The sequence below is a fragment of the Cantharellus anzutake genome, assembly GCF_015039405.1.
Source record: "Cantharellus anzutake strain C23 chromosome Unknown EI90scaffold_15, whole genome shotgun sequence".
Taxonomy (NCBI): domain Eukaryota; kingdom Fungi; phylum Basidiomycota; class Agaricomycetes; order Cantharellales; family Hydnaceae; genus Cantharellus; species Cantharellus anzutake.
The window spans coordinates 724345-751928 of NW_024066965.1; the positions used below are offsets into that span (position 1 = coordinate 724345).

Here is a 27584-nt window from a genome sequence, read left to right on the forward strand (position 1 = left end):
AATCATTCCATCCTACAGACCAGATTTGGCTCAGCCGTTCCGGTGCCTTTCTGGGCCGTACCACACGCTTGGGCACTATTGTGAAGGGCTCCCAGTGAGCGTCAAGCTCTGTCGCCAGCTGGACCTCACATCATATACTCCAAATTTAACTCTCATCGCTGAGTGGGTCTTCACTCTCTGCTTCAGTCCCGACGGTATTCTGAAGAGATCACAGTGATGTGTCGAACTTTCCCAGTAAATTTTCCGTCATTCATACACAAGATATTTGACTGGAACGCTCATGAATCACGGCACACGACTTCGCCAACTCAGACAGCACTCTGAGACGCTCCTGGTGCGTGAAGAAGGTTGGCACCAACCCCTCTCCGTTCATCCGGCATCATGCACCTGGGAATTGGGTGGATCACTCGAAGCTGTTCTCCGATCTTGGACGACTCCCGATGCACTCTGCGTGACTTAACGTGTCATACGCCAGTCTCGGGAGGCATCCCGCCGCGCTCTCCCGGTTACAGAAATCGATCACAGAAAGTGTCGAACTCGCCGGCTGGCTGCCCCTCGACCGACATCATACACCTCGGATTTGGCGTTATCGCTCCGTCATCTCGCTGACAATCTCGGACTCTATTCCGAAGCTCTCTTGGTGACTCCGATTAGGCTGCCAGCCGGTTGCTGTTCATCCGATGCCATATACCCACATTCGGCTGAATTGCTTGAGAATCTTGATGAGTCCCTCCACGAAGTCACGACATTTTGAGGCACTCTCGGTGGGTGGGGGGTGTAGGCCCTGTCGCCAACTGGTTGTCGTTCATACACCCTAAGCTTGGTTCGATCACTCAAGAATTTCGCCAAGTCACTTGATCGACTCAGACGGCACTGCCGGTGATAGATGAAAATGTCCAACTCCGATGTTGGCTAGCTGCCATTCTTCCAGCGTCACTTTGACACGATCCCTCCAGAGTCTTGGTGTTATTATGCTACTGATGCCTTCACCACATGCCAACGCGCGTCAGCTTCAGCTCTCATTGATGGAAGATTTGTGAGGACGCCGGCCATTGCTCCTGAATGGCTCAAAGGCACGAAAGGAAATGAAGAGGCAGAAGGCAGCCAATCCCAACCACCAGAGCGCCGACGATTCCTTGTGGCTTTGAGTGGAGCAGTGAGCTCCGGGTTCCCGACAAACGGGCATCAGGGGGGAGGCGATTTACCAGCGCATGCATACACGTGGTGTTGCATGTTCCTTCTTGAGCAATTGTAGTCCTAGTATGTTCTGTTCCAATGTATCAAGGTGCATGAGCCTTCGTCCCTTCCGGTAGCCTGACCCCTCGAGTCCCTTGACCAATCATAGCTAAACACTGAATGAACCTCTCGGGTTCGCATGCAGTCGTTACTAACAGTTGCGGAAACAAGACTCAAGCCGTGGGAAATTGGGCCTTGAGAACGGCCTCTGTCTGCTTCGTATTTTCGAAATTGTTCCATCTGGGATATATGCTCTTTAAATATTGGTTTTTTTTTAACATACATACATGGATACCATCACGGAGATTGGTTAAGAATTGGATGGGCAACGACAACTTTTCTCTTAGTCTATGTTCGATGATTTCATGTTGCCCATATGCAACTGCACTGCGCTCGATCTATCATTCAGTGCTCCACCCTCATGAGAAAACCGAAAGGCATCTTGAGACTACGTTTGGGATGGTAGATCGCCGCACCTCAACAAGACGTGTGTAAACATCCTCCCAAATTAAAATTCTGCTTTGAAATAAAACATATTTCTGGGAAGTTTCAGAAAAATGGGGGGTGGCCAGCGTTTTTGAAAAAAAAAAAAGAGCGACGTGGGAGATGATGGCAGAGATCAGGTACAGTAGAACATATTTTTTGTAACTAAGAATCATTTTGTGTGACTGGTATTTCCGCACAGCATATCCTGCTTGTCCGCCGCTCAACCCGTTTAGTAAACAAGATAAAATTTCCAGAATGTGAATGTCGCTGACGTGGCGGAGTCTAAGGTAGGCTATATACCGCTGTCCGTCGTGCTCAATGACTGCCAAATAGTATAATTCTCCTCGAGGCAGGCACGAGCCCCTTCTGACTCAACTTTATAGGAATAGGATTAAAAAAACGGAGGGCAAAAAATCTAAAACAACCCCAAGAGCAATAACGACATGCAAGTTGGACAGGCAACAACGATGCGCTTCAGCCGACTAGCAAGAAAGCCAAGTATGCTGCATACCACCGACGACCTGCGTGGCATCCAGGGAAAGAGAGATTCATAAGTGAATATCTCCTTCGAACGAAGAGCGTGGAAAGAAAGGTATATCATAGACGAAGAAATAACAAGCCTCGTCAACGTAAGGGACTGAGGCATGAACGGTGATATCCTTAATCAAAGGAAAAGAAAAAGAAAAGAAGAAAGAAACAAAGAAACATGATATTGAAGAAGAATAAATATTTATCAACCTAAACCGGTCAGAGTTTCACAAGGTCGTACGTACGAAGAACAGGTACTCTCCCGTATTAAAACAATGGACGGATAAGAGAAAAAGAAAAATGGTAATGCAAGGAGTGACGTTGGGAAGGCAAGAAAGCAGTGATGATAACAAAAGGGAGAGGGGCGGGGACGGCGGTGAAATTGCAGGGATTGCCAAAAAAAATGCTAATGGGGGGAGTTTGCCAGGAAAAAGGGAGAGCAGCAGCAGCAGCGGGGAGGCGACGATCAATTAGGGTTGAGTGGTTAGAATGAAAACTGGAAAGTGGATTCGTATGCAGGGCGAGAGAAAAGGGGCATGAGGGGGAGATACGCGGAGTAAACAGATGGCGAGCATGATCAATCGTATCAGGTAGCGAACAGCAGGCTTAGGGAATAGGAGAAAGAAACGGGGTCAGGGGGGTTCAACTACCAATTCAAGCTGCTCTCGCGCAGAATGGGCGCCGAGATAGCAGCAGGGGTAATCGGTACCCTCCTCCCCGAACTGGGTTGTCGATGAACATAAACCATATCCTCATCCCTGGAGCCATCATCAAACCCTCTCAGCTCATCCTCTGCATAGAAGAAACTCCTTCTCCTGCCATCTTCCCCACCCACAGGTGCCGCCACGGGCCTCTCGATACCATTCGGGCTGAGTTGCAGCATCGAGGGCGAACTATGCGATCGAGCCGCTGTCGTGGCTCGCGGGCTCGTCCCTCCAGCAGAAACGACATGCAAGTCATCCTCACCCTGAGTAGAGCCATCGAGCTGTATATGTCCATGTTCACGCGATCTACGATACGCTCGAGCGCACCACCAGACGAGAATGAGTAGCGCGAGACCACCAAATGCTGCACACACGCCAATAATGGCATTTCGACGTCCATTCCCACCACCGGAACCCGCACCTCCTGAGCCGTCACGCCCGGGACTTGGCGGGGGTACAGACAACAGGGGGTACGATGGTATGATGAGGTTCGCGAGTTGACCAGGAATACCAATTGACCCTTTGTACCACGGGGAGTTCAACTGTTTGATATATGACTAAATGAAAGTTTAAACAGGAACATAAATGAGCATGACTGAGCCTAAGAATCTTGTCTGAAAAAGGACTCACAGCCAGTGTGGAAACGTCTTCAGTAGGTAGAAACACCAAATACAGTGTCAGCAACTGTGATGGATCACCAGTGAAGCCAGCAGGAGCATAGGCCTCTAGTGCGTAAGTCTTAATTCTGTCAGCTATTGGCCCACGAACAATCATCAGTGGTCTCACGTTACGCCCTTAAACAATACGCACCAGTAATTCCTAGCGCGTTCTGGATGACAGTCGGCATATAGGCAAATATTTGCCCCTGGGTCACAGTATTCTCCCAAACAAATACCCAGTTCAAAGCGTCCTGGAACAACAAACTACAAAGTGTGTACTCCTTCGCCAATGTAGGGTCGGTAGTATCCAGGGTAGGAACGGGGAGGATCATCGTCGGAATGTTGTCCGGGAAAGTAGGTGTGCCCCCAAGCGTCGTGCTTGGTATGCTAATTGTCGTCGGCGCTTGATCCGGGTTTGTGATCGTATGGGAGATGGACGTCTTGGACACCGAAGTGACGAGGAGTGAGGGGTCCGTAACGTAGCTGTACTGAGATGGGATGGTGTACGAGGTTGTACTCGTAGTGAACCCTGTTGTGGTAGATGGTGAAGAATGAGCACTGGAGGTGCTCGTCGAAGGAATGGTGCTGGAGCGGCTCGGTGAAGCAACAGTAGTTGTTATACCGGTAGTCCTCGTAAGACTGGTCTGGCTGGGTGAGGATGAGCTACTGAACGGGGCGCCCGATGATTCACTGGGTGTCGACATTGGAGCACTGGCAGTAGAACTTCTACTAGGCATTGTACTGGCAGGGGTGTCCGAGGTTCTATGGGGTGTCGACGTAGGAGTGTTGGTAGTAGCGGGATCAGTGGAAGGAGTGGTGGTACTGGGATGGGGAAGCAAAACGCTCGTCAAACAAGGGATTGATCCTCCGCACTCGGAACTTGATGTGGATGTTGCATGTGTCGGCGGCAAATCTGAACCAGTGGTTGGAGAGGCAAGCCCACTAGAGGACGTAGTACTGGGATGGGGAAGCCAAACGCTCGTCAGGCAAGGGACTAATCCTCCGCACTCGGAACTTGATGTGGACGTTGCATGTGCAGGCGGCATATCTGAACGAGAGGCAGGTTCACTGGAGGACGTAGTACTGGGATGCGGAAGCAAAACGCTCGTCAAACAAGGTATTGATCCTCCACACCTTGGACTCGTTGTGGACGTCGGACTTGGAGGTGGTAAGTCCGAACTCGTGGTAGCAGGGGCACTTTCACTGGTGGGAGTAGTGGTACTGGGATGCGGAAGCAAAACGCTTGTCAAACAAGGTATTAATCCTCCACACTCGGAACTTGTTGTGGACGTTGCACGCGCAGGCGGCACATCTGAACTAGTGGTTGGAGAGGCAGGCTCACTAGAGGACGTAGTACTGAGATGGGGAAGCAAAACGCTCGTCAAACAAGGGATTAATCCTCCACACTCGGAACTTGTTGTGGACGTTGCACGTGCAGGCGGCACATCTGAACTAGTGGTTGGAGAGGCAGGCTCACTAGAGGACGTAGTATCGGGATGAGGAAGCAAAACGCTCGTCAAACAAGGGATTAATCCTCCACACCCGGAACTCGTTGTGGACGTCGCACTTGCAGGCGGTACATCTGAACTGGTAGTTGGAGAGGCAGGCTCACTAGAGAACGGGGTGGTAGAACTGGGATTGGGAAGCAAAATGCTCGTCAAACAAGGGATTAATCCCCCACACCCGGGACTCGACGTCGCACTTGCAAGTGGCACATCTAAGGTGGTAGTTGGAGAGGCAGGTTCACTAGAGGACGGGGTGGTAGTAGAACCGGGATTGGGAAGCAAAACGCTCGTCAAACAAGGGATTAATCCTCCGCACCCGGAATTCGTTGTGGACGTCAGACTTGGGGGTGGTAAGGCTGGACTCGTGGTGGGGACACTATTACTGAAGGAAGGGGTAGTGGTACTAGGACCGGGGAGCAACAGGCTCGTCAAACAAGGCACTAATCCTCCACACCCGGAACTTGGTGTGGATGTCGTACTTGCCGGCGGCACATCTGAACTGGTGGTTGGAGGGGCAGGCTCACTGGAGGACGTAGTGGTGCTGATACCGGGATTGGGAAGCAAAATGCTCGTCAAACAAGGCACTAATCCTCCACATCCGGAACTCGTTGTACTCGCAGGCGGTGCACCTGAGCTGGTGGGCGGAGAGGCAGGCTCACTAGAGGACGTAGTGGTGGGATGGGGAAGTAAAACGCTTGTCAAACACGGGATCAGCCCTCCACAATCAGAACTTTCCGACGAGGTCGTGCTAGTTGTCGGTGTCGTTGAACTGGTCGTGGTAGTCGGAGTTGTAGAGACGGCCTCATGGGAGGTTGTACTGGTGGTGGTTGTATCACCATGACCAGGGAGCAAAGCACTCGTCAAACAGGATATGAGTCCCCCACATTCAGTGTGTGAGGTCGTGCTAGCGGGCGAACTCGAAGGTGTAGTAGTGGTAGGACTGGGGGTAGATGTAGAAGACTGTCCGTGACCCAACAAAGACGAGGTCAAATCCCCTATTGCGCGCCGGTCAAGGAATGCGTCAGTAAACCGTGGAACAACTTGGATCAAAGCGAATCGGCGGTCAAAATGCGACCGGAAATACAGAGGGACGGCGATGCGACTGAACAGAAGGAACAGGCTACGCACCCACGCCACCGAGCAAATCTCTCTTACGCAGTAAGGCTTCCTTAACAGCATCACCGTTATTCCGTCTGGATCGATCCGCTCGACTAGATGCTTCACGGTGTTGACGGTGCGAACGACGCACGGAAGAGTTGGCCATGTTATCATGTCCAAGCGCAGCAACGAGAAGAGACGCAGAGAGAAGGAAGAAGAACAAATATCTAGTCATTGTTGAGAGCATAGTTTCCGTTGTTACTCTGGACCGATGGGAGGAGTGAATTAATTTTTGCCGATACCAAAATAAAATGACTGCGCAGAGGAATGACCCCAACGGGTCTTGTGCGGCAGTGGGTCAGTTATTTTTTTGCAAACGTTAAAAGGAGGGACAAGTGGGCGTAAAAGAGGACCAGCAGACCCTAAGACGACCTTAAGAACAGTGGCGATGGAGACCTCCAGGCTTTGTCCAGCGTTGCTCCCACAGTCGTTATGACGGGTATGGAAGAAAAACAACTTCTAGGCGAGCAGCCGGAACCTGCGCTTGACTCCCTCTTTCGAGAATGAGAGGAAGACGTTCCAAGCGCTAGTTCGTATAAAGGGAACGTCGAAGAAGAGAACGATTCAGAAACGAATGTAGAGGGACTGTTGAGTTGCAGTTGAAAGGAATGGCGACCAGCTCATCACCCCCGGAACTCTCCGATTGAATCCCATTGAAAGGGTAGACACGTGAATGCATCATTCATCAAATTAATTGGTCACAACGCGCGTACGTTCATCATTTGATGGAGACAGCCTCCAAACATTAATGCTACATATTACCGTTGACATAGCTCCTTCAGATAGATATCATCAACAAGCAGCAGACACATTTGGGGTGATCAGGTTGGTCGAGCTTGCAAGGTACTTGTTAATCTGAATTTTTTCATTGGCACGCAGTGCAGAGAAGCGAGGGAAATGGAATAGGCAACATAATGCGTAATGACAATAATGCATACTATGACAAAGCATTGCAGAGGTAGCAGAGAGGGTAAGCGAATGGAAAGATTGTTGCGATGGAGACACGATAAAGGGAGTATATGACGAGTACGTTGCGCCTGTCGGTTTAGATGAACCCAATCTAAAGATAGGCGATATAGCAGTGAAAAAACTCGAGAAGAGGGTGGGACACACCTTGTTCGCAACCTCCAATGCATCGTAATCTTGTGTCAGGCGAACGTAAGCCTTCTTCTTGCCGTCAGGACTAGCAACCACAACTTTCAAGTCAGCATATGTGGAACACATACGCGCTGCAAACCATCCAACTGACCGAATCAAAGTGTTTACTTTCAGTGGTTGAACACCATACAACTTCTTGATCGCCTTCCCAATCTGCGGCTTTGTCGCCTTCAGATCAACGATAAAGACCAACGTGTTATGGTCCTCAATCTGCTTCATAGCACTCTCAGTGTTAAGAGGGTAACGGAGAGTGCTATACTCCAGCATCTTGGGGAAGGAGGGAATAGCCTTGCGAGGGTACCGAGGCTCACGAGGCAAGCGGAGTGTCTTTGGACGACGGAATCTCGGCGTGGTGTAGATCTTGCGCCACCCATGCGAGTTGACTCCTTTGAGGGCGGCTTTCCTGGTAAGAAGAGCTTTTGTTGTCTCATCGCCCCCACTAGTATCCTTGGGAGCGGCGTCCGCTATGTGGAAGGAATCAGGAAGGGCCATTATTCAAGTGACACAGTAGAAAAACATGATGTTGAATGTCGAGGTAAAAAGTATCCAGGAAAGGTGACGAAAGAATTAGATGATATAACTCGCACATTGAAAGGACCTACGTTTTGAGTCAACCTTCTCCGTAGCCTTTGGTGGCATTTTGAAGTACAGCGAGCCTAAGAATAATGCCAAGTTTGAGCACTCAAATTCCAAATCATGAAAAAGCAGCCACAATGAGTCCAGAATAAACGGAGGGACAACGACAGTCGAGGAACACGAAGTTCTGGCTGATTCGAGTTCAGCGATGCACAATTACATCCAAACTTTCAACCACGCATCCAGCATTTTCCCATCGATTCAAGCCGTTCAAATGGCTCAAACAGCATACCAACATGGGCCCAGACGTATCCAGTGGCATTTCAAGCCCACAAAGACATGATTCTCACCTTGAAAGAAGGGATGAAAGTAGATGGGGGAACCGGCAAATTCGGGCCTACACGTCACATGACCCTCCAATTCAGTTCCATCTCTCGCGCACAGACCCAGGAATCCGTTTGCATGCCCATCAATAGCTCTTTCAATTTCGCAGGCCATAACGTGCAAAAATATTATTACGCCCCTAGATACTAGCTTGGTCGGTGGGCGAGGTTGACCGAGCGATGAGTGATGATAAAACATGCAAAATAAAAGAGGAAAACAGAACAGTTCCTGGAACAACAAATCAAGGTCCCTGTTATAACAAGCGTCCATATATGATTCCATCCTGAGCATAAACCTTCATACGTTTCATACGACAACAAGCGTAGGCCGTGAGATAGTGACAAAAGGTGCTTCTCGCATATTCCTAATCTTCGTGACATCCCATGGGTTATCTTCGGATCTGTAGAATAGGTTAGTGTTCGCCTTGAGCAATGGAGGCGGCCAAGCATTGACGATCCTCACTCTTCTTTTGGCACACCTGATGGGTCCGGAACGATGGTGAAAGGGGCGTCCTTCGCTGTTGATGATCCACTTCGTGATGCAGGGTCGAGAGTATCGGAGTCACTGGAATCGGCGCTTAGCTGATTTGCCAGCCCGGCAGCGAGAATCTCCTCGCTTATCATAACTCACTTTTCGTCTGACGATTTCTCAGCCTTCACCTTACCCAATTTCGCCGCTTCCTCCGCCTTCTTCGCCTTTTTCCGTCCCGGGATTTTCGACCTAATTGAGAAACAAAGCCCAAAAACCGTCACCACAATCGTCACCATCCTCAACGACCCATCACGATAAAAAATAATGCAAGCCAAAACCCTTACCTCCCACAAGTATCCTTAACATGCCTATTCAATGCATCCACTCGTGTAAACTTGGCCTGACACCCCTCGCACGTGTGTCTCGGCCCACCATGAACCATCCGATGTCTCGCCAGGTCTCTCTTCCAAATGAACTTCTTCGGACAACCAGGTGCATCACACAACCACATCCCCTTCTTGTCCTGACAGAACTTCTGCATGTCAACCGTGTCCCTCCCAAAGCGCGCTTGTGTTGTAATATTCGCTTCACGGTGAACTTTGGCGGATGAGCCAGGGGGCATTCGGGATCCAGCAGGTGTGGAACGAGACCCATGAGCGCGTCGGTAATGCCGATCTAGCTGGTCAGGTGTGCTGTACTGACGCTCACAGCCTATCACATCGCACTTCATGGGTGTACTCCTGTGAAAGTGACGGTAAACGGTCCCAATCACAAATTTAAATATTGCGAGGGCCAGAGTGGCGAGAGGCGGGTTGCGGCCAAAGGATGGCAGTAGGGGGTGTGGAACTCACCCAGAGGCGGGCGCTTCTATCCATGGATGAGAGACCGGTACAACGTCCGCCATGCCTCCTCCCTGATGCTATCTTTCAGTGAATGCACTCGTTCTGCCTAGTTGGAGGGTCGAGTTAACGGTCGAAGCTTTCCGTGGATTGATCCAGGTCATGTGATCACTGATTTTTAAGCCAGAGACTCAACCTGTCGATCTTCGGGCGTTGATGCCGTTGCTTCTTGTCCGTCTGACGGTTTACATCTCATAACCTGTAGAGACCTGGTCTGAGAGGCTCCGAGGTCCTTTAAGTTGGTTGATAAGATCGCGCCGCTGTGGACTCGTTACCGTATCGAGGCAACTTTGATCACGATCTCTAACCCATGCCACCAATGAGCCGTACCATATCCATATCGTAAATTCAAAGGGCCATTTAGTACAGATATAGGCATGCTGCAACTCTGGGGAAGCAGTTCACGCTGTTCTCAGGGGTTTGGGTTCGGCGGGATCCAGTACAAATCCATAGGATCCACGTACCCATATTCAATCCTCTGCACAGAGCACCTCAACTACGACCCTCGATGAGTACCCTGTCCAATACACACTTAATGTCTACTGTAATTCTCCCAACTTTTGGCTGAAAAATTGATTCTCACGCCACACCTCAACTACAACGGGCGATCCTCGGAGGCCAATGGTTCGAAATGAGATCCAACGTGGGGATACGGTTACAACAAAAAAGGTGGAAAGAAAACGCAAATAATATGCATGGATCTTCACGCGACGTACTAGACGGACCAGCGAAGATGAGCGGCGTGGAGCCGGAGACCCTGATGTAGTCGAGGACGCTGAGACGCTGGTGGAGGTTTCGTCCATTGTATTCTCAGCTTTTCCCGAGTGTACCAGGTCAGAGCTCTTAACACGACAACTACAGAGAAAACACAAAGCTGGTCTATAACTCTCGAGCCGCATGGGAGTACGGGTATCATTTAAGGAGCATCTACGACCGGTAAATGAGCAAGTTGGAAAACCGAGTTCCAAATTGTCGCCGTTTGCTCTAGCTCTATTTGCCACTCGTAATTGCCACTTCGCTCAAAGTAGTGACGTTACGTTTCTCGTTTTTGCACTACGTTCGCATTGCATAAAGCTTAAATAATCAGTGCCCTTCCTGCCTCCTCATTCGCACCTCCCTGTCCTCCTGCCCTCTGTGTTACGAATAGTGTGAGTTGCGCCCGAACACGATTGGTTATCTGGGGCTGTTCTCCCGCTGACCACGACTCAATGCGTGCGACAACGGAGGCCCTGGGCCCGGAGAACGTGCCAGCGAGAATGGCCAAAATCCAAAAGCCAGAAAGGAAGGTGCTTCCCCACGGGAAAACCACCATGTGTGATGCGCGCGACAAAAAATCAGAATAAGGTCCGCGGCTAATTAACTATAGGGAACATCGAGAAATGATTCTATGCGTGTTATGAAATGTATAGACCTAAATCGAAAATATGCGTGATACTTAATTGTGTCTTTTTGGATAATGGACATGACCCTTTCGCTTTGGACACTACGCTTTGAACTACCGGCAGGACGTAACACGAGGAGCTTTTATTAATCATTTTAATTGTGTAGATATTTTAACCTGATAGCACTCCTCGTTGATTCAAATAACAACATCAGTCCTCTTGTCTCATCCTCTCCCTCTTCCACTCCACACCCCGAAGATGCTGACAATATGAATAGCTTTCCTGCCTCCTCGTCTTCTGCATTGGGCGCTTATATTCTCCACATCGGGTCGACTCATACGGATCTCGCAAGTCACATAAGACGGAAGCTTCATTGGAATCCTCTAGGAAACACGTCACTGGGCATCGCCGAGGCATTTCTGTTAGTAATGTAACCCCGATCAATTCCCCAATCCATTGTAGGGAACCTCTTGAATAAAAGCTAATAATCATTGAGTGCTTCGTAGACGTCCAAACTGAGGGTTTTGAAAGTTAGCCATAGCGTGAAGGGTGTACCCCGTCATCACGGAGCTCCTTAGCTGATGGACACCGCCATGCGCCAGGCTTGAGCCGTCCATGCGCTGGTGTCAATCATGTCTAGATGTGAAGATGGCGCAAATTGGAGTTTGCTGCTGTTTGAGCAGGCCAGCGGGAGAAATGAGTAGTCCTGACGCCTTAGCCACTGCCGAGGGATGGTGTGCTTTAATCTCTACAGATCCGTTTGCGCACACGCCAGTAAGCCGCCACGAATCCAGCCCGCCGCTGAAAGCGGCATCTTTGCGGCCCTAACTTGATGAAAGCATTGACCTGCACAAGCTTATCTCGAATTTAGGTCATTCAGTTTTCCTACTGGTGGATGTGTACAGTGATTCTCAACCCATTCGATGATTTACTTCAGGGCGAATATTATCCTCGGTGATATTGAAGATATGAACTAGTCGCGAATTAGCGCTAGGAATATATACACGTTAGACAATATTCCAAGTGATGAAAGGAAGTCTCACCTCAGTTCCAAAGATGTGAACTGAGGAGAGAGGAAAGAGAAAATCGCGCGAGGTGGCTTTTAAGCCATCCTCGACTGCGTTCATCAACATGGATGCAAAAGTAGAAGCATCGGCAATCCTTCATGGAAATGCCGTGCGCAAGATGTATAGTCCGACGGACTCAATGGAAGGTCCACAGCGTACAAGAAAACAAGGATTCAACAGGTGAGTAGGGGAGCTTGTTGCGTCTGACCAGTGATGTGCATGTGGGATCTCCTGCCAGATTCGCAGGGCCATAACCAGTAGCGGAAGAATTCATTTCTCTAGTTTCTCCGGGAATAAGTAGTGTTCAATTCAGCCCTAGCGGCCTCAAGCGCTGGATTAAATGCTTGCAGATTCCAGCGACCGTGACCTGCAGAAGCAACCGTAGGCCTGGCGCATGAGGCATGATGCAAGCGCGACAAGCTCTTCCCGCTAGAGAGAGGCTCTATATATTGTTACGAAGTCATAGAGGCTGTCATCTGGAATAAAACAATCATCAATTCGGCCAACTCCAGAACTTATACACAGAAGGGAGCAATGGGGGGAAATTTTCCTCTTATTGTGTGATAGATTTCCAGACTTTCTTCAAGTACTGCATACGCGAGTACTCCTGGCACTGCACTCGTTGCCTAGCCCAGTTTAACCACACAACATCTCAGGCATTTTCAATGTCCATTGAGCAAGGCTGCCCCAAGCGGCCATTGTTCATGTTCGTTCCGATATCCCAGAATGGGAAAAGTCCCTCCAGCTCTAGTTTCCTCAGTAATCGACGAACTTGTATCGTGGAGCTAAGATTGCATTGCCCGACTCGTTACAGCCATGGGGCGGCCAAGCGCCTCTAGATCAATATGATGACGAGCCAACCGTTCAAACAATGGCAGGACTCTGCCTCGTGCCGCGTCAGGAAAACCCGACAAGTGCTCTTGAGTGCTCTCAAGCGCTATAGCATCCAGGAGCGCTCCAGAGCAGGGGACCTTGCTCCTGAAGCTGTCGGATTTTTGTGATCAGTGACTGAGTCATGTCGCACCTACGTATTAGTTCAAATCATGATGCATCTACGCACTCCTATAGTAACATCATTTCGTATGCAGATGTTGCATAGTGCAAGGCTTAAGTGCTTTTTGCGGTTCCAGGTGCGGCCGCGAGCGCAGTGTGGGGGCGTGCTCACAACCCAGCACTGGCTCAGCATGAAACTTCTGGCTGGCCTGTTATAGGGATAGCTCGGCGGTTGTGTTCGCAAGGGACTAAAGATAACGCCTCAAAGGAACATTCCAAATGATCAGGGATGTTATTACTATGACGGGGCTGTGCTAAGGACAAAGCGCGCACGGACATGTCAGGGAGGCGGTGTCGGAATAGCTAGGTGTGTATGGCGCTCATGCAACTTGACCTGGAATCGGAGCCATCAAGGTGACCAGTTTGCCGCTTGCCCTTGGGTCTGCTCGCCGTGATCCAGACCCGCGCTCTGGGTGGCCCAGACGCCACTGAGTCACGCATGGGAAGGAAAGAAGGAAACGGGTTACAAGCTATAAATACAAAATCATTGGGCTGAGCGTCCAGAATAGTCCGCCATTGCACTGAATGTAAAGTGCGGGTGGGCTGATAGTCTAGTCCTCCCAAAAAGTCCATGTCATGACGAGCCTCCGTCTCCCGCTTGCAGACCTAAGCTCATCGGCGCGACTTTGAAAACGCGACGCCTCGTAGAAGAGATCTAAATCGTCTGCAAGAAACTTCGCAATCATTTCTAAACATTCAAGAACGAGCTCCGTCCGCCTCCAAGATTTGGTTCCGGGGCAACCCGGCCCACGATAGCTGAGCCGTAGAACTTCATCACAGTGTGTCATTCCCCGCTCACGCTCACCAGCCGCCATCAGGTTAATCCCCAAACTGGCATGGCCATAACCGAGCAGGAAATCGAGGATGGGATGAGATTCGTCTACCATGCCACCCGATAGCACCAACGCCTCCTCGAGAAAGGATATGCTCTCTCCTCGTTTGTCCGGGTCACCTTGACACATCCCGAGGAAAGTCAATGTGGCGGAAATGCAGCCGTCCGGATCTTTCGTGTACAATGATCGCCCCGTCTCGAGTATTTCTTGGCCTAATGTGAGCGCTTTGTCCAATGTTTCTTGCCGGTAGAGGCTCTCCAACGCCGCTAGCATACACTTGACGATTAAGAGTTCCTCGGAGGCGGTAGGTGAGCGGTCGATGGGCCGGACCACGGACACGGCCTCCTCGTACACTGTCGTCGCCTCCTCTCGCCTGTCCAGGACGGTCAAGTATCCAGCGGTGTCGCATAGTGATCGCCCAAGAGCTTCGCGATTCCGGCACGTGTCATGGGCTTTGAATAAAGAGCGAGCGAGATCTAGGGCCTTGACGCTTGCGTCGTGTGCTTGCAGTTCCTGGGACAACTGATGGTTATACCACGCATCGTTGCGGTGACAATCCAAAATCTTGTATGTTTCCTCTGGGTATAGCTTGTGGATACTAATGAAGTGCTCACAGGCCTCGTGGTTGATTGAGATCGCTTGAGAGTATTGTTCAAGCTTTCCAAGTATACGCTGGTAGCAGTACAGCGCACGAGCGAGAGCCAACAAGGATCCAAGGTCGGATTCGTGAAATTGTGACCGGGTGAAAGCTACCCACTCCTCACATAACATCCGGGCTTTCTCGTAACCTCGTACGTCACTGAAAGCTTTCACACTGGATTCAAGCTTTTTCTGGTAGTCCAATCCGTGTTCTTTGGGCGACTGCGCGGCGCGGATGCGGCAATATTCGAGAGAGCCGGGAGGATATGAGACATCGGTGCATGCTTGGAGCAAAAATGCTACCATCGATCCATACTTTGAACGCGTTTCTGTGTGTCCCGATTGAACATCCTGAAGCTTCGCAAGGTCGGCACAAAGCGTGGCAAAAGTCCCCCTGGTCATCGCTTGCGCTTCTGGTGCAGAGATTAGCGTAATGTTCTTAGAATCGGTGATATCTGCAAGTATGGGTAAGTTGAGCTGCTCGGCCCCAGCTCCTTGCAGCACTTCCAGGGACATCTCTTCCGCCAGAATCGCTTTTCGATAATCTCTTAGATGGATGGAGGAGTCAGCCAGAGTCGAGTAGCACAGAGCAAGTTCCACACGGGCCTGCTGCTGGCCAGAGCTCCGCTTGAGCAAACCGTGCGCCACTTGGATGCCTCGTTCAGCAAGCATCACCGCATCACTAGGGCGCCTTGCCGCGCACAAAGCTTCGGAAAGTTGGCGCAGCTCTTGAAGATACTGTGTATCATATACGGCGACACCTTCCTTCTCCATCTGTTCACATAGGTCGAAAGATGCTTGTTCTGTGCGGACACACTCATCCCACTTGGAAAAATGAGAGAAGCACAATGCATGAGCTCTGAGTGCCCTAGCATGCAAACTCTGGTGGTGATACGACTCGGACCGCGCGTCGGCTTCATCCTCTGAGCAAACTCTGGCCCAATCGGCGCAAATCTCACCGAGCCGGACCGCCCTGGAGTCGTGGTAATCTTGGAGACAACGAACAACTTGCATGAGACTAGGAAGGAAATCTGCATGGAGGCGCCTACAATACTCCGATGGTATTGGGGTTTCGAACGACAGTAACTCATCGGAGAGTTCTACTGCCGTAGCCCATCGGCCACTGGCAGCGAGGTAGACAATGCAATCCGATAGGACGAGAGCAAGATTCCATTCTCCGCCTTGGGCCCATTTCCGTCGTCGTGACAGTCTCTCATGCTTGAGGGCGTCCATGGCGACTGCGGAAGCCTTGCGAAGCCACTTTGATCCTCCTGCATATAGGCGCTGGGCAAAAACACGGCTGGCATCAAGATACACATCCTCGTCTCCTGCCCTAAGGAATTTCGTAGGTGTCGCCGAATAAGCCAAAGATTTATACTGAGCACAAGAGAGACGCGACGCTTCGATGCTCAACTCCCATTGCTTTTGACAGGCGGCATCCTCCGAAGCATCACGATAAATTTCGGCAAGTAATGCTCTGGAATTAGGAAGAATGGAGGAAATTGAGGGGAAGCGTGGCTGCTGGCCGAATGCCCCATTCAGCTTGACGATCTCGCTTATCATCCCCGACGTCCCCATCAAACTGTCGTAGGAAACGCCATACATCTTAGCACACCTTGCAACTCTCGACACTTCCATCTTGGCAAGAACAAGGTAGGCCAGAGTTGCTACGTATCCGCTCCGAAGTCTGTATGTGAGCTCCAACGATTTCTCTAAGGTCTCAACGCCAAGCTGAGCTATCTTCAAGGTCTCCTCCATGTCAGAAGGGCCGATATGTGCCTTTCGTCGATAGCTAGCTTTCCGAACATGCGCATTGCCAAGTTGTTGGAGGAAGAAGTATGAATCACGATTCTGCTCATGCAACCAGATTAAATGGTCGATCGATTTGTCTATGTAGCGGATGGCATCATCCCAATGTGATAATTCCGCACACATGCGCGAGTGATCGAGTAGTAGGTCAGGTAAGGAGATGTGAACGCCATTCAAGGCGACAGGGTCCTTGAATTGATCATCGGAGATCAAAGTCATGAGTTTTTTGGATTGTTCGAATGCCTCGTCAAGCATCCCTGAATGCCATTTGTATCGGGATTGCACGTGTAAAGAAAACACAAGTTCCTTAGGACTTGGGGGGGAGTTCGCGTTTTCAAGGTGTGCATAAGTCAGCACCGGGCCTTCATTCGTCACCACACCATACGGTGATGTGACGAAGCCATCCACTTTCAACCCCCCCTCCAGGTGTGCCAAACATAGGGTAAAGAAACCCCGAGATGTGAGACCAAGTCGCCCGCTCTCCTCCCGCCGCACGTTGTCGCAGAGGGTGAGGGCTAAGCGAGCGTGTAAAACGGCTTCAAACGAGCGCGGAAGCTTCGCCGCAGAAAGTGAGGTGGTGATGTGAAGGAGGATCATCTGGCATCGTAAAGACTCTGTACGAAAGGAATGAGTGGCAACATTTTCAAGGTCTCAATGCAACATACCAGAATGTTGCTCGTTCTTGGTCCATTCACTCTCCAACACCCCCGAACCGATCTCGTGCGCCTTACTGTAGATCCCGAGGTGATAAAGAGCATAACATTCGAGCTGGCGAGCCCTTAAGTAGGTGATGGTCCTATTCGTTGAAGGGGTGGCGGATTGGCGAGCTTGCACAGCTTCCGAAGCGGATCGAGCGCATTCAACCGCTAATGCGTAATTCCCCTTCTCAAGGAATTCATTTGTTTCTTTGAGCAGACTTTCGGCCAGGTAATCGTTCCAATCATCGACCTCTGCAGGAGGGTTGGTCCGTCGCCGGGGGAAAAGGCTGGAGAGGAACCGAAAGGACACGCGGTTCTTGCCTTTCGATGATGAGCTAGGACCTGCGGATTGTGTGCCCGCCGAAAGGTCGAAAGTTGACTGAGAACATACGTGAGTTGAATTATCATATTGCCACAGTGGCGTTATCAGCTCACCTGACAAGATGTCAACCAACGTTTTCCTGAGGATTCGAACTCTATAAGGGCATCGCACGCTTGGTAGTCCTTCAGAGAGCGATTCAGATCTTCTTGGGTCCGATTCACCAATCTACCCGCATAACATGTGAGCTCTAAGATACCCTCAGTAACACCAACAATCATACGAACGAAACAATTTCGTCGAGCATTGTAGATGCACTCGTTCCATGGTGGAGGTTCGAATTCGAGACAATCTGGAGTATCTGGCGTGCATGAGTATCAAGCTCTCCGCAAAGGGCGACGCAGGCATCATGGATAGCAGAGAACCCGGGTTGGAGTGTTGCATCTTGAGAATTCTTGAGAATTGTCTGTCTGAGTGTAGCGAGGGAGGACTGGAAATCGAGAAATTTCCCCTTGACTCCAAGTGTCGAAGTCCCCTTATCGGTGGAAGAGATAACTTCGGGCGGAGATGATGATGAATGCTCGTAGGGTGGCGGCGCTTCCTCAGAATATTTCTCGTCCGACATTCTGCAGGGAAAAGTCAATGAGCGGTTGATTGTACGGAGGGTGATTTCGCAGCGTTTGAGCCCTCAGTCGGTCAATTATAGACAATTATAGGGGTAATAGCGGTAATGCCGTCAAAGCAAGCTGATTCCCGTACACGTATATTGTTACGTACGAAGCAGTGATGGCGGGGTTTGACATATGCTTGATAGCAAATTCATCTGCGTTTCACCTGTCAAGGCGTGGACAATATGAAAACTGGGAACTGTTCCGCTGCGGGACTGCAGGAGCCCACTGTGTACGCTGATGCCCTAGATTGGTACACAAGCGCTCACTACTGTCAGTCACCGTCACAAGTCACAGGTCCACAGGTCACATAGATCACATAGCATACACTTCATGCATACAGCTAAAACGCCCACAATTTACGCACATTCGCCACCAACAACAAGGAAACAAGATTTGTCCGAATAAGGATTAGATGAGGATGTTCTAATAACCTCTCAGAAGAAAGAAATGATTCTAAACGCAGCAAGAAGAAAGGAAGGCCACATAGTCACAAAATAAAATACCATCTACTCCCACATTTTTTCCGTTGTCCACTCGTCGCTCCCAGGGTTGAAGCCGCGATCACTGACAGATGACCGCCTCGACCTATTTGAACTCCGATCATCTTCCCTTCGGCCACTTCCGTGTCCGTTCAAATGTGTCGGCGTACGGGAGTGGAGTGGGGGCCCGGACGGTCCGGAAGAGTAACCTACTTGGGCATGAGGCATTTGCGGCGAAGGGTTAGCGGTGTAGAGTGGAACGTCAGGGGCCATCGGATAAGGATAAGGTTGGATGACCGAATGATGGGGATGAACTTGATTCCTGTGAGCGGGGGAGTATTGGTATGTCCCACGACCAGGCGGAGGAGGAAGGTGTAAATATGCCCGAGATGTAGGGTCGTGTGTGGAAGGGTATACATGATGGGTATAATGGGATGCGAGTGGTTGATACGCATCCTCAGATCTATACAAGAGTAAGAGATAGGCAATCGACCTGACCCAAAAGAGGCACTGACCGTGATTCGTATGGGCCTCGTTCGCCGTCCACGTCTTCGCCATCTTGTTCATCCATTCCTGATGCCCTGGTCGAACTAAGTTTGGATCGGCTATGTGTCCCGTCGTAGATATACGCCTCATAATTGCTACTCAGCCGTGGATCTATATCTTGATCAATGGGGCGACGGAAAGGTGCAGGTCGAGCGCTGGACCCATAGAATGCCTCGCTGACTGGGGACGGGTTGGGACGCATATTGGCGACTGGGATGCTGGACTCTGAGCCGCTCCTGCTCCTTTAGATCATAACTGAATAAGCTGTGCTGCAGCGGGGGCAAGCAAATTGCACTCACTCCTCAGAGCCATCAACATCTTCATATCTTTCCTCAGTACGCTCAGCACCATCAGTGCCTGAATCTTCGTGAGCAGTTTTCGTGCATTTCGATGAAGATATAGACGTGGCTTTCCGTTTTGGCTTGGTCGTACTTCCGTTACTCCGTCCGTTCCTAGCCTTTTTAGTCTCGACAACAGGCACATCTGCGTTCAATCCCCGGCCTCTCCCATTATCCCAATCATTTGATCCGGTGGCGCTGATCGTTGATGGGATTCGGACCAAAGACGAAGCTACATTGCGAGCATCCGCAGACACATCCGCCTCTCTCGCTCTTTTACTAATACCCATATCTGAGCTTCGAAATCAATGGCTCCATTGCGTAGACAAGACTCACCATACAGGTTTCCGTTCGAAATGCCTCACAAATACATCATAACGATGCCACTCTCTTCCACAATATTTACACCTGAACTGAGGCGGTTCGTGGTTCAACTGATGTCGTTGGAGCTCTTTCATCCCAAGGTACGATCTCCCACAGTCTTCATGAGGACATACAAACCGCTTAGAACGCAGCTGATTAACTGTCAATCCCATGACCACGCCATCTCTTGCCGCTGCCGCATTCGCCGCCTGACGAGAAACGGATGTTGACGGTCCGGATGTTGAATTTGAATCAGTCTGCTTTGATGAACCAGCGGCTGTGTGGATCGTCGTGCGACGAGGGCGAAGAGACCGTGTGGTAGAACTGCTTGCCATTTCAGAGTACACCCGCTTTCGGGGCCTGAGCGTATCTCTGGAAGCTCGTTTTGGTCCTCAGATGCCTCCAATGGAGAAGTTGTATCTGAGGGCAAGGGTCCAGGAACTGTCAATGGGGAAGCTACAGAAGCGACGGCAGCTATCGAATCCAATGCCGAAGACGATGAAGTCGGGAATATGTGAGAAGCAGCGTCAGCGGTGGGTTGCGAAATCTCAGGGGACACAGGCAACGACGGTTGGACAGGAGACGAGAGTCTCTGTTGGTTTGACTCTTCATCGCTGTAGAAACGTGAGCACCGGTACGTCACGTTAATCATCTAACACACTCACTCTGCAGACATCACCGTGCCCGGAGAGGAGGCAGAGTTGACGGTAGTGCTTTGCAAACTTTCGCCTCTCGCATCCGGGTCAACACTACGACCGTTTAAGCGTCAGAGACCAAGCGAACGAAGCCCAAGCCAAACAACGCACCCATTCTCACCGTACCTCTTATCAAGTCGATGATTCTCTCTCTGATGTCGAATGAGCCTGCTTTCACTCGAGTAATCCCTGAAGCAGTGATCGATATTACAGATCCATGGCCTGGGTGCCGCCGGTTGCAATTCATGTTTGATGGTTTGTACTTTTGGCAACGTGGGACTGAGAAGGTCCGTCGCAAGGATTGCATCGATTGGAGTTTCAACATAATCACGTGGGGGCAAGTGAGATGATGATGATGATGAGGTTTCGATGCTGTTGGACTGTGGATGGTCCCCTGTCAGAAAATGAATGTTCAGAGCCGGTGTGGGGCAAGGGGAGGATTCGGCTTTGAGACGTGCGTTAGGGGAAATCGAGTGGCTGGAATGTAACATCGCCGTTCACCTTCAAACGAGCCGAGGAGCACAACAAAACCACTCACGTCTCTGGGAGGTTGTTCGCATAATTATTAGTATGCGTTGGACGTCCATCGACAAATATATTCTCTAAATATGAACACCAAGCAACCCACAATCTACGTCATCTTTTCTTTTTCTTTTTTTGTTTTCCAAAATAGAAAAACAACTCACCATCGCCATGACTCTCCTCGAGGTGTACTTTCAGCTGCTCCATGCTAGGGAAACTCTTGGCACAACCAGAAACATCACATATCCACGCCCCAAGCGCAAAATGTCCTCGAATTTTCCTCGTAGTTCTTGCCTCAATATCATTCGAAGCCTGCAACAAAGCCTCTAGAGCAAGAGAAGCGGATTCGTTGACATGTGCCTCATGACCATTGATGCCATCCGAAAGAGCTGAACTGGTAGCATGAACGCCAGAAGCATCGAGACCACCCAAGTCCGAACGCTCCTCCGCCTCGAACCCATTGGACTCCATATTCACGGGTTGCACGACGATACGACGGTAGATACGTCACGAAATAGGATCGGAAGCAACGTCGGAACGTTGAGTGTCGCTTGATTTGTCCAGTCAAGGTGCGTCAGAGTTAGGCCACAATGTCGATGAACTTGTGGCCCATCTTTTTTCGGAATTGAAGTTTTGATTTTGAAGTTGGGGAGTTCGGAAGCAAAAAAAAAAAAGGTCGAGTTGCCCAGTCACGGGATTCAATTCCAACATGGGGGCGTAAAAATGACCCACAGGCCTTCTGGGGCACCAGTTCGACTTGATGGCGACTGCTTGCCTTCTCACCCTCTCATCCACTCGGCAAACGCAGCAATTTCCTGCGTCTCAAAATGCACTTGAAACCCAATACTTTTCAAGGCTGTGCCAGTTCTTCGATTATACATCAAATTGATTCAAGTACATGAGGTAGTGCTTCCCAATCATTGGCAAACGTGTAGCATATCCCCTTCTCAGTCCGTTTTAGCTTTCTCGGGTACCGGATCAGCAGAGGCAGCAGGCCCCGATGAAGATGCGGGCTGAGGAGGTTGAGATTGTTTGTGCGCGTCGGCAATGCGCCTCGCCTCTTCATGAATGTCAAAGATCTAGATGAATGGGCCTACATTAGTGCACCCTCTTTTCCGTCATCCCAACAGGTCCTCACCTGCTTCGACGTGCTGGAGTAGAAAGCCAGCACGCGTTGACCGAAGGGCGAGCTTATTGCTTTTTCGTAATACTGTAGAAGTGAAAATGAATCCAGCCCATTCACCTGATATGCATGGAGAAACCCACATCGTTGGCAATTTGGCTAAATTTCTTCTTCTCATCGAGCTCCTTCACGGTCGACGTCACTTTCCCGCTAACCGTCTGATCTGGCCCAAGAGTACGGTGACCAACACCATGGTCAAGCTGCTTGATGTAATTTTGGAACTTGGCAGAGATGCCTTGCTTCTTGTCGATCTCGATCGCCCCTATCATCGGCGCATGATGACCGAAGAGTCCAGACACGCGGTGAGACACGGGCACCCTGAAAATTGTGCGAAAAGGGTGAATACTTACGATGGAGAATATGATCACCAAGAACATATCCCTTTGCAAGGTATTCAGCAGCGATACCTGCGCGAGGCTTGTCGGTTTGCTCGATAGGGTGGGCTGGAGCCGTTGGTGACGGTGCACGATCCTCATGTTCGATATCGGAGGTGATACGAAGCTCAGACCCATCGAGTGTGCCGTCTGGGGATAGAGATCGGATAGGGTCGATGACGCAACAAAGGGGGTATCAAGCTGTAAGAACGACCCCAAAGAGCGTTTGGGAGCATTTGAAGGTATTGCTCACCATTTAGCATCAAAGCTGTCTTCGCAGCACTTGGTTTCTCGAACGAAACCGTGGCCGTCTTCTCTTTCAGTTCGATATCGGTGATCGTGCCGCAAAATGAGAAGAATTCATGCAGCGTCTCCTTGGTCGTGGCGGCTGAGAGGTTTGAAACCTGGGCATGTTAACCATGCAGTCAGGCGGAGCCGAAACGTGGAAGTTAATCGGAAGCCAGTTGTACGAGTTTCATGATAATCAGGGTCATGCCTCCCACGCCTGAGCATTCTAGCACTCACGTTAACTGTGTAGGACGACATAGTGTTAGGTTGTTCTCAGTACTGGTTACTTGTCGCTTTGGTTGTCGTTCTTATGGGTTGCGTGAGTGGATGAGAGTACTTATGTAAGTAACTAGGTTCCATGGCACGTCATCGATTGGGCAGGACTCCAAGCCTCTATGACTTGGTGATATTGTCATCGATGTGGTACTGAATTGACACAGCCATCGCTCTTCAGCGAACACTGCCTCACGCAGCGATCACTTGAGCTCTACGGAATGAGCGCAGTTGTGCATGGCGATGTACATGCTGCGGGGCCAGGTACTGCGAATTTACGTGACTTGCGCGTCTACACAGATGCCATGCTTACGAGGGTACATCTCGGTCAATAACATGACCCCTCTGAGCTGAGGCAAGTTACCACCAACCTGGAACAGCGAATATTGAGGTGACGTCAGCGAAAAAGGTGTCAAGTTATGAATTGCAAAAGGGAATTTTGTTGAGCCAGAAACTCTGTGAGATAGCGTGGTGTGCGTGAACTTCTTTTCTCCTGGCGCATGTCCGTACAACCCGAACAATGATGTGCCTGGCCTCAGGAGGCAAAACATTAGTTCCCTCACACATGCAAGCTGGTGCCGAACAGGCTTACAGAAATTTTGAAATTGTGAAATTAGATGGCAAGTCGCCCGAAGAAAGCCATCTTCTGCAACCGAATGCCTTGTAGATGGGCCTAGATGTTGACGGACAATAGAAAATACCAGGGCGCCGGTCTTGGCGGACTCACGTTTAGCCAGAGGAAACGCCTCATGGGAAAATTAGCAATTACTGTGCAAATCGGCTCACCATCGCTCATCAGCCAAATGCGAATGGAGTGAAGGAGAATCGTAACAGTGTCAACACGGAATTATGTGATGGGAGACATCACACTGCCAATGTAGCTCCTGGAAGCGAGTTTGAAGCAAAGCGGTCCGGTTTGGGGGGTCGTAAACCATGTCAGATAATGATTTCAAGGGACAAGCTAATCCATGTCGCCAATCAAAAGTCGTGCCACGGCTCATCGGTGGCGATAAGTCGCGCAGTTCCATGTCATAATCACAGCCCAACAAGCTCAACCACAAACGAAGGATTTTCTCTCATATGAACCTCTCCATAGCATGTCCACGTAGGATCAGCCATAGAGGCTGGGAACTTACGTAGATGCGAGCCCCGGAGAAGAGTAATCAGCTGAACTGCCATCAGCTGAGAAAGGAAAAGGATAGTGCTTCACACGGGAAACGCAACCCAAGCAACTCGGTATAGATCACGTAATGAAACTTGGCTCATCGGGATCTGCGATTTTGAATATCCAACTAAATGAACAACGCATCATTGCATTTGCTTCGTTCGTCAATTCAGATGCGACCTCTAATATCGCAAGTCATCTGTTAGAAGGCTGAACGCTTTTCTCCTCGCCCATCCTGGCGTTATCTTTGCTGAGTAGTATATGTCAAGCAGCCTTCGCGTTTCTCCTAATGTCGCGGAGACTCAAGTCGACACTCATGATAGCGGCGGAGAACTGGTAACGTGCGGCGCTCCGCAAAAGGAGACGGTTGGGTCGTGCAGTCCTTCTTGCTCGCCTCGCCAGGATGATTTCCACTCGGATGAACCTCTTTCGGACTCGGCGAAAAAAGATGACCACACCAAGGAGGTGTCCTGCGGGGGTCCTATTCCATCTGATAGCTGTTCTCAACCATGCCTGCTCACTATCGGGACTCTTATCTCACCAGAATGTCACCGACGAAAGTTCAGTGCCTCTCACTCGAAATCTTTATCCTCCTTTCCTACCCGTGCGTTCTCCTCCTCCTCACTCTCCAGCGAAGCCTCTACCGTGGGCCCATCGCCATCAAACATGCCCAAAAAAGCGATGGATGCACGGTCCCTGCTTGCTCCCCCAGCTCTCATGAGCCCAGCCACAAACTCAATCTGGCCATGGGATGCACGCCCAACACCATCCCTTGCTTTTCCACCTTCACCCTGCGTTACCCCAACCAGAGAATTCGGCATTTTGCATGTTATTCCACAGACCCCTGCACCTGGAGAGCCCAAACAGGAACCGTTCGACTATTTTACTGGTTACTTCCTTGATTCCGGCGGTTCGTCGTCTTCGCCGTTAGGTCTGTCTGCGACTGAATTCTCCTCGACATCGCCGGAGTTCATCACTCGTGCGTCCCGCAATTTGCTTTTTTTTTTTTTTCACTGACCCGTGTTGCCCGCTCCGGTCGTTGGTTCTCCTTCCTGCAATGAATGTTGTCATGCAAATTCTGGGTGTACTGATCCTCAAGGGGCGAATGGGTCAGGGTCACAATTGAATTCGCTTCCAAAATCCCCAACTGTGTCCCTCCAAGATGAACCAAGTCTTTCACGAGGACCTAATTTGGCGGCATCACCACCTCCCACCCTGACTCCACCCACAAACGTTGCGGCCAAGGAATCGAAGCCGCTGGCAAGTCCCATGGAGGGTGCCGAGGAGAAGGCGGCAGAACCGACAAGTCCGCCTTCTGTCACAAACTTTGTCAATTCGGATTCGGACAAAGTTGAGGGTTCGAAGTTACGCCGTCCACCATCATCTAGTCAGACCCACAGTTCGGCACCCCCAGTGAAGGTTTCAGGTTCCTCTCTGTCCAAGGTCTCCCGTCCACCAAAGCGCTTCGCAACTTTCCGCCCATCCGCAAGGGAGCAGAGCGCCTGGGCGGCCGTCGCGAGGGGCCACTCGCTTCTGGGCAATCCCTTCTCTGTAGGTTCATTCCATTCACTGGATCCTGCTGACGAAGAGAGCCGAAGGAAGCGTGGCTCGCGAGCAATTGGTCCAGAACCTGACAGTAACATCGTAAACACTTCTGGACGATCTCTGAGGCCGGGATCGGTTCTGAGGCCGGGCGCTTCTGTGCCTATCGATTCTGTCCTTTCATCGCTTGGGAGCTTCCACCAACCTTTGTCCGTGACGCTTACTTATGATCCTACTCATCTGGAAAAGGAGGCTCAACTGGTGAAGTCCGTGAAGCATGGAGGAGCCCTATCACCTGGAAAGCTGAAGAGCAGCGAGGTAGGCAAAGCAATGTCAGGGTTGGATGCTTCGCCAAATTTGGCTGAGAACGACCAGCTTAATAAGTCGCACGATTGCAGTGACTCCCATCTCACTCTGTCCTGTGCGTGTGCGTGTGACGTGGCTCAGGCCCTAAAAAAGCAGCGATGAATCGAGGTTAGATAGCCTTCGGAGCGTGTCCCGGGGAGGCCGGTGCCTCACCTACAGGGCCAGGGTGTTCCTTGAAAGAATGCACTTCTTCCCATTTGGAGACAGCATCTGAAGGAGTGTCATTTATGGCGGTGTCGCCACCATTCCTCCGCTCCTCCTTCAATGCCTTTCTCATCCATGCCTCAGCATCCTTCGTCCGAAGTCGCTTCCGACGCCACAGGTGACTTGTTACTGATCCTTTGTTGTTGCCCAGTCTCATCAAGTCCCATCTCTCTCACACACACTTCTGCATTCGGATCCTCCCGTCTTTCCCTCATCATCCATTTCAGCCGGCTCGTCAGCCTCACACGCCATCGTATTCATCTCAGTTGGTAATGCAAATGCTTCTTTTGCTTCCGAAATCGAATGAGCGATAGAAGACGTCTTTTCGCATTGCCGGCATAGCCCGGGATGCAAGGTGGTTGCCAGCACTTGGAAGTGGCGTCGTGAAGTCAGAGGTGAAGGGATCGAGATTTGTCTAGGATAAGGGCGTTAGGACCAGCATTTCTTGCAAGTTGGCTGCGGAGGTCCGAGAGAGGATTGTGACGTGTTTCTTTTTGGAGTGTTCAAGGTTTTCGGCTTCAAGGCAGACAGCGAGTCGGGTGCATGAAAGACAAGTGTTATTCGCATATTTGCATGTAGACAGTAGCCGTCCCAGGTCCTCGTCTGACACTTGATTCGACTCTTCGCCACCCATTTCATAGCACGACCACACTATTTACAGCGGATCATTTGTTTGGTCTATAACTCATCTACATCTTCACTGTGCTCAATCCTCTCTTTTTTTTTGGTTTATCGGGTTTAACATGAGGCACGACTGTCCCCTCTGTTTTCTCCTTTCTCCTGCCCTTCAACTCCATTTCGCATTGTATCATATCATCACTCATGCATGCGCTCATATACCAGCATTGCCTGTCGGAATCAAAGGAGTTCTGCTTCAGTTCAACATGTTCTGTCTATCATATAGGTACCATCATATAGCGAATGGGAGATACGTAGGATGGGCTATCTGATTTTGCGATCAAGTGCTTCGCTCCGTTGACCTTGAGATCCACGCCAAATTCCACGGTACAT

General features: G+C 50.4%; 12 protein-coding genes across 12 annotated transcripts; 2 read left to right on the forward strand and 10 right to left on the reverse strand.

Moving 5' to 3' along the window:
- Positions 1-1607: 1607 nt before the first annotated feature.
- Positions 1608-2016, reverse strand: EI90DRAFT_453265 (uncharacterized protein). Its single transcript, XM_039067634.1, has one exon. The coding sequence runs from the start codon at positions 1893-1895 to the stop codon at positions 1656-1658; it is 240 nt and encodes a 79-aa protein (XP_038918197.1). The 5' UTR covers positions 1896-2016; the 3' UTR covers positions 1608-1655.
- Positions 2017-2896: 880 nt separating this feature from the next.
- On the reverse strand, positions 2897-3801 carry EI90DRAFT_3014945 (uncharacterized protein; the record flags this gene model as incomplete). The annotated part of the gene is made up of 3 exons (XM_039056840.1): positions 2897-3511; positions 3585-3706; positions 3765-3801. The coding sequence occupies 3 exons, from the start codon at positions 3799-3801 to the stop codon at positions 2897-2899; spliced, it is 774 nt and encodes a 257-aa protein (XP_038918198.1).
- Positions 3802-4192: 391 nt separating this feature from the next.
- Positions 4193-5959, forward strand: EI90DRAFT_3014946 (uncharacterized protein; the record flags this gene model as incomplete). Its single annotated transcript, XM_039056841.1, has 2 exons — positions 4193-5045; positions 5139-5959. 2 exons carry the CDS (start codon positions 4193-4195, stop codon positions 5957-5959), a joined length of 1674 nt encoding a protein of 557 aa, XP_038918199.1.
- Positions 5960-7157: 1198 nt separating this feature from the next.
- EI90DRAFT_3049869 (ribosomal protein L23/L15e core domain-containing protein) lies at positions 7158-8418 on the reverse strand. The gene is made up of 4 exons (XM_039059721.1): positions 8037-8418; positions 7526-7898; positions 7390-7459; positions 7158-7336 (listed from the first exon to the last, which is right to left on the reverse strand). Exons 1-4 carry the CDS (start codon positions 8071-8073, stop codon positions 7322-7324), a joined length of 495 nt encoding a protein of 164 aa, XP_038918200.1. The 5' UTR covers positions 8074-8418; the 3' UTR covers positions 7158-7321.
- Positions 8419-8700: 282 nt separating this feature from the next.
- EI90DRAFT_3121131 (uncharacterized protein) lies at positions 8701-9161 on the reverse strand (the record flags this gene model as incomplete). The annotated part of the gene is made up of 3 exons (XM_039063372.1): positions 8701-8794; positions 8857-8958; positions 9025-9161. 3 exons carry the CDS (start codon positions 9159-9161, stop codon positions 8701-8703), a joined length of 333 nt encoding a protein of 110 aa, XP_038918201.1.
- EI90DRAFT_3049872 (uncharacterized protein) lies at positions 8765-9747 on the reverse strand. Its single transcript, XM_039059722.1, has 2 exons — positions 8857-9747; positions 8765-8794 (listed from the first exon to the last, which is right to left on the reverse strand). The coding sequence occupies exon 1, from the start codon at positions 9593-9595 to the stop codon at positions 9206-9208; it is 390 nt and encodes a 129-aa protein (XP_038918202.1). The 5' UTR covers positions 9596-9747; the 3' UTR covers positions 8765-8794; positions 8857-9205.
- A 1004-nt stretch (positions 9748-10751) lies between these two features.
- On the reverse strand, positions 10752-11216 carry EI90DRAFT_453136 (uncharacterized protein). Its single transcript, XM_039067633.1, has one exon. It carries the CDS (start codon positions 11074-11076, stop codon positions 10840-10842), a length of 237 nt encoding a protein of 78 aa, XP_038918203.1. The 5' UTR covers positions 11077-11216; the 3' UTR covers positions 10752-10839.
- A 2274-nt stretch (positions 11217-13490) lies between these two features.
- Positions 13491-18516, reverse strand: EI90DRAFT_3049875 (uncharacterized protein). Its single transcript, XM_039059723.1, has 4 exons — positions 17852-18516; positions 17681-17792; positions 17213-17624; positions 13491-17161 (listed from the first exon to the last, which is right to left on the reverse strand). Exons 1-4 carry the CDS (start codon positions 18187-18189, stop codon positions 13818-13820), a joined length of 4206 nt encoding a protein of 1401 aa, XP_038918204.1. The 5' UTR covers positions 18190-18516; the 3' UTR covers positions 13491-13817.
- Positions 18517-18519: 3 nt separating this feature from the next.
- EI90DRAFT_454420 (uncharacterized protein) lies at positions 18520-19737 on the reverse strand. Its single transcript, XM_039067636.1, has 2 exons — positions 19560-19737; positions 18520-19502 (listed from the first exon to the last, which is right to left on the reverse strand). The coding sequence occupies exon 2, from the start codon at positions 19348-19350 to the stop codon at positions 18742-18744; it is 609 nt and encodes a 202-aa protein (XP_038918205.1). The 5' UTR covers positions 19351-19502; positions 19560-19737; the 3' UTR covers positions 18520-18741.
- Positions 19738-20486: 749 nt separating this feature from the next.
- Positions 20487-21852, reverse strand: EI90DRAFT_453835 (uncharacterized protein). The gene is made up of 4 exons (XM_039067635.1): positions 21343-21852; positions 21195-21258; positions 20627-21133; positions 20487-20575 (listed from the first exon to the last, which is right to left on the reverse strand). Exons 1-3 carry the CDS (start codon positions 21647-21649, stop codon positions 20728-20730), a joined length of 777 nt encoding a protein of 258 aa, XP_038918206.1. The 5' UTR covers positions 21650-21852; the 3' UTR covers positions 20487-20575; positions 20627-20727.
- A 273-nt stretch (positions 21853-22125) lies between these two features.
- EI90DRAFT_2914835 (uncharacterized protein) lies at positions 22126-23139 on the reverse strand (the record flags this gene model as incomplete). The annotated part of the gene is made up of 5 exons (XM_039054533.1): positions 22126-22257; positions 22317-22388; positions 22445-22623; positions 22712-22885; positions 22989-23139. Coding segments are annotated over 5 exons (708 nt in total), but the record flags the coding sequence as incomplete, so codon positions are not given.
- Positions 23140-24722: 1583 nt separating this feature from the next.
- On the forward strand, positions 24723-26880 carry EI90DRAFT_3121135 (uncharacterized protein; the record flags this gene model as incomplete). Its single annotated transcript, XM_039063373.1, has 4 exons — positions 24723-25440; positions 25561-26424; positions 26487-26665; positions 26725-26880. The coding sequence occupies 4 exons, from the start codon at positions 24723-24725 to the stop codon at positions 26878-26880; spliced, it is 1917 nt and encodes a 638-aa protein (XP_038918208.1).
- Between the last annotated feature and the right edge of the window lie 704 nt (positions 26881-27584).

Excerpts from the sequence above, each read along its gene's own strand:
- EI90DRAFT_3049869 (XM_039059721.1), bottom strand. The coding sequence starts at position 8,073 with ATGCCACCAAAGGCTACGGAGAAGGTTGACTCAAAAC. Across the intron at positions 7,899-8,036 it reads GGAGAAGGTTGACTCAAAAC|CGGACGCCGCTCCCAAGGAT; the intron begins GTAGGTCCTTTC and ends CCTTCCACATAG. Across the intron at positions 7,460-7,525 it reads AAAGTAAACACTTTGATTCG|TCCTGACGGCAAGAAGAAGG; the intron begins GTCAGTTGGATG and ends TGTGGTTGCTAG.
- EI90DRAFT_3049872 (XM_039059722.1), bottom strand. The coding sequence starts at position 9,595 with ATGAAGTGCGATGTGATAGGCTGTGAGCGTCAGTACAGCACACCTGAC.
- EI90DRAFT_453835 (XM_039067635.1), bottom strand. The coding sequence starts at position 21,649 with ATGGAGTCCAATGGGTTCGAGGCGGAGGAGCGTTCGGACTTGGGTGGT. Across the intron at positions 21,259-21,342 it reads CGAGGAGAGTCATGGCGATG|AGAATATATTTGTCGATGGA; the intron begins GTGAGTTGTTTT and ends GTTCATATTTAG. Across the intron at positions 21,134-21,194 it reads GCGAACAACCTCCCAGAGAC|CCACTCGATTTCCCCTAACG; the intron begins GTGAGTGGTTTT and ends GTTACATTCCAG.
- EI90DRAFT_453136 (XM_039067633.1), bottom strand. The coding sequence starts at position 11,076 with ATGGTGGTTTTCCCGTGGGGAAGCACCTTCCTTTCTGGCTTTTGGATT.
- EI90DRAFT_454420 (XM_039067636.1), bottom strand. The coding sequence starts at position 19,350 with ATGAGGCGTATATCTACGACGGGACACATAGCCGATCCAAACTTAGTT.
- EI90DRAFT_453265 (XM_039067634.1), bottom strand. The coding sequence starts at position 1,895 with ATGATTCTTAGTTACAAAAAATATGTTCTACTGTACCTGATCTCTGCC.
- EI90DRAFT_3049875 (XM_039059723.1), bottom strand. The coding sequence starts at position 18,189 with ATGTCGGACGAGAAATATTCTGAGGAAGCGCCGCCACCCTACGAGCAT. Across the intron at positions 17,625-17,680 it reads GTTGGTTGACATCTTGTCAG|TCAACTTTCGACCTTTCGGC; the intron begins GTGAGCTGATAA and ends GTATGTTCTCAG. Across the intron at positions 17,162-17,212 it reads CAAGAACGAGCAACATTCTG|AGTCTTTACGATGCCAGATG; the intron begins GTATGTTGCATT and ends CCTTTCGTACAG.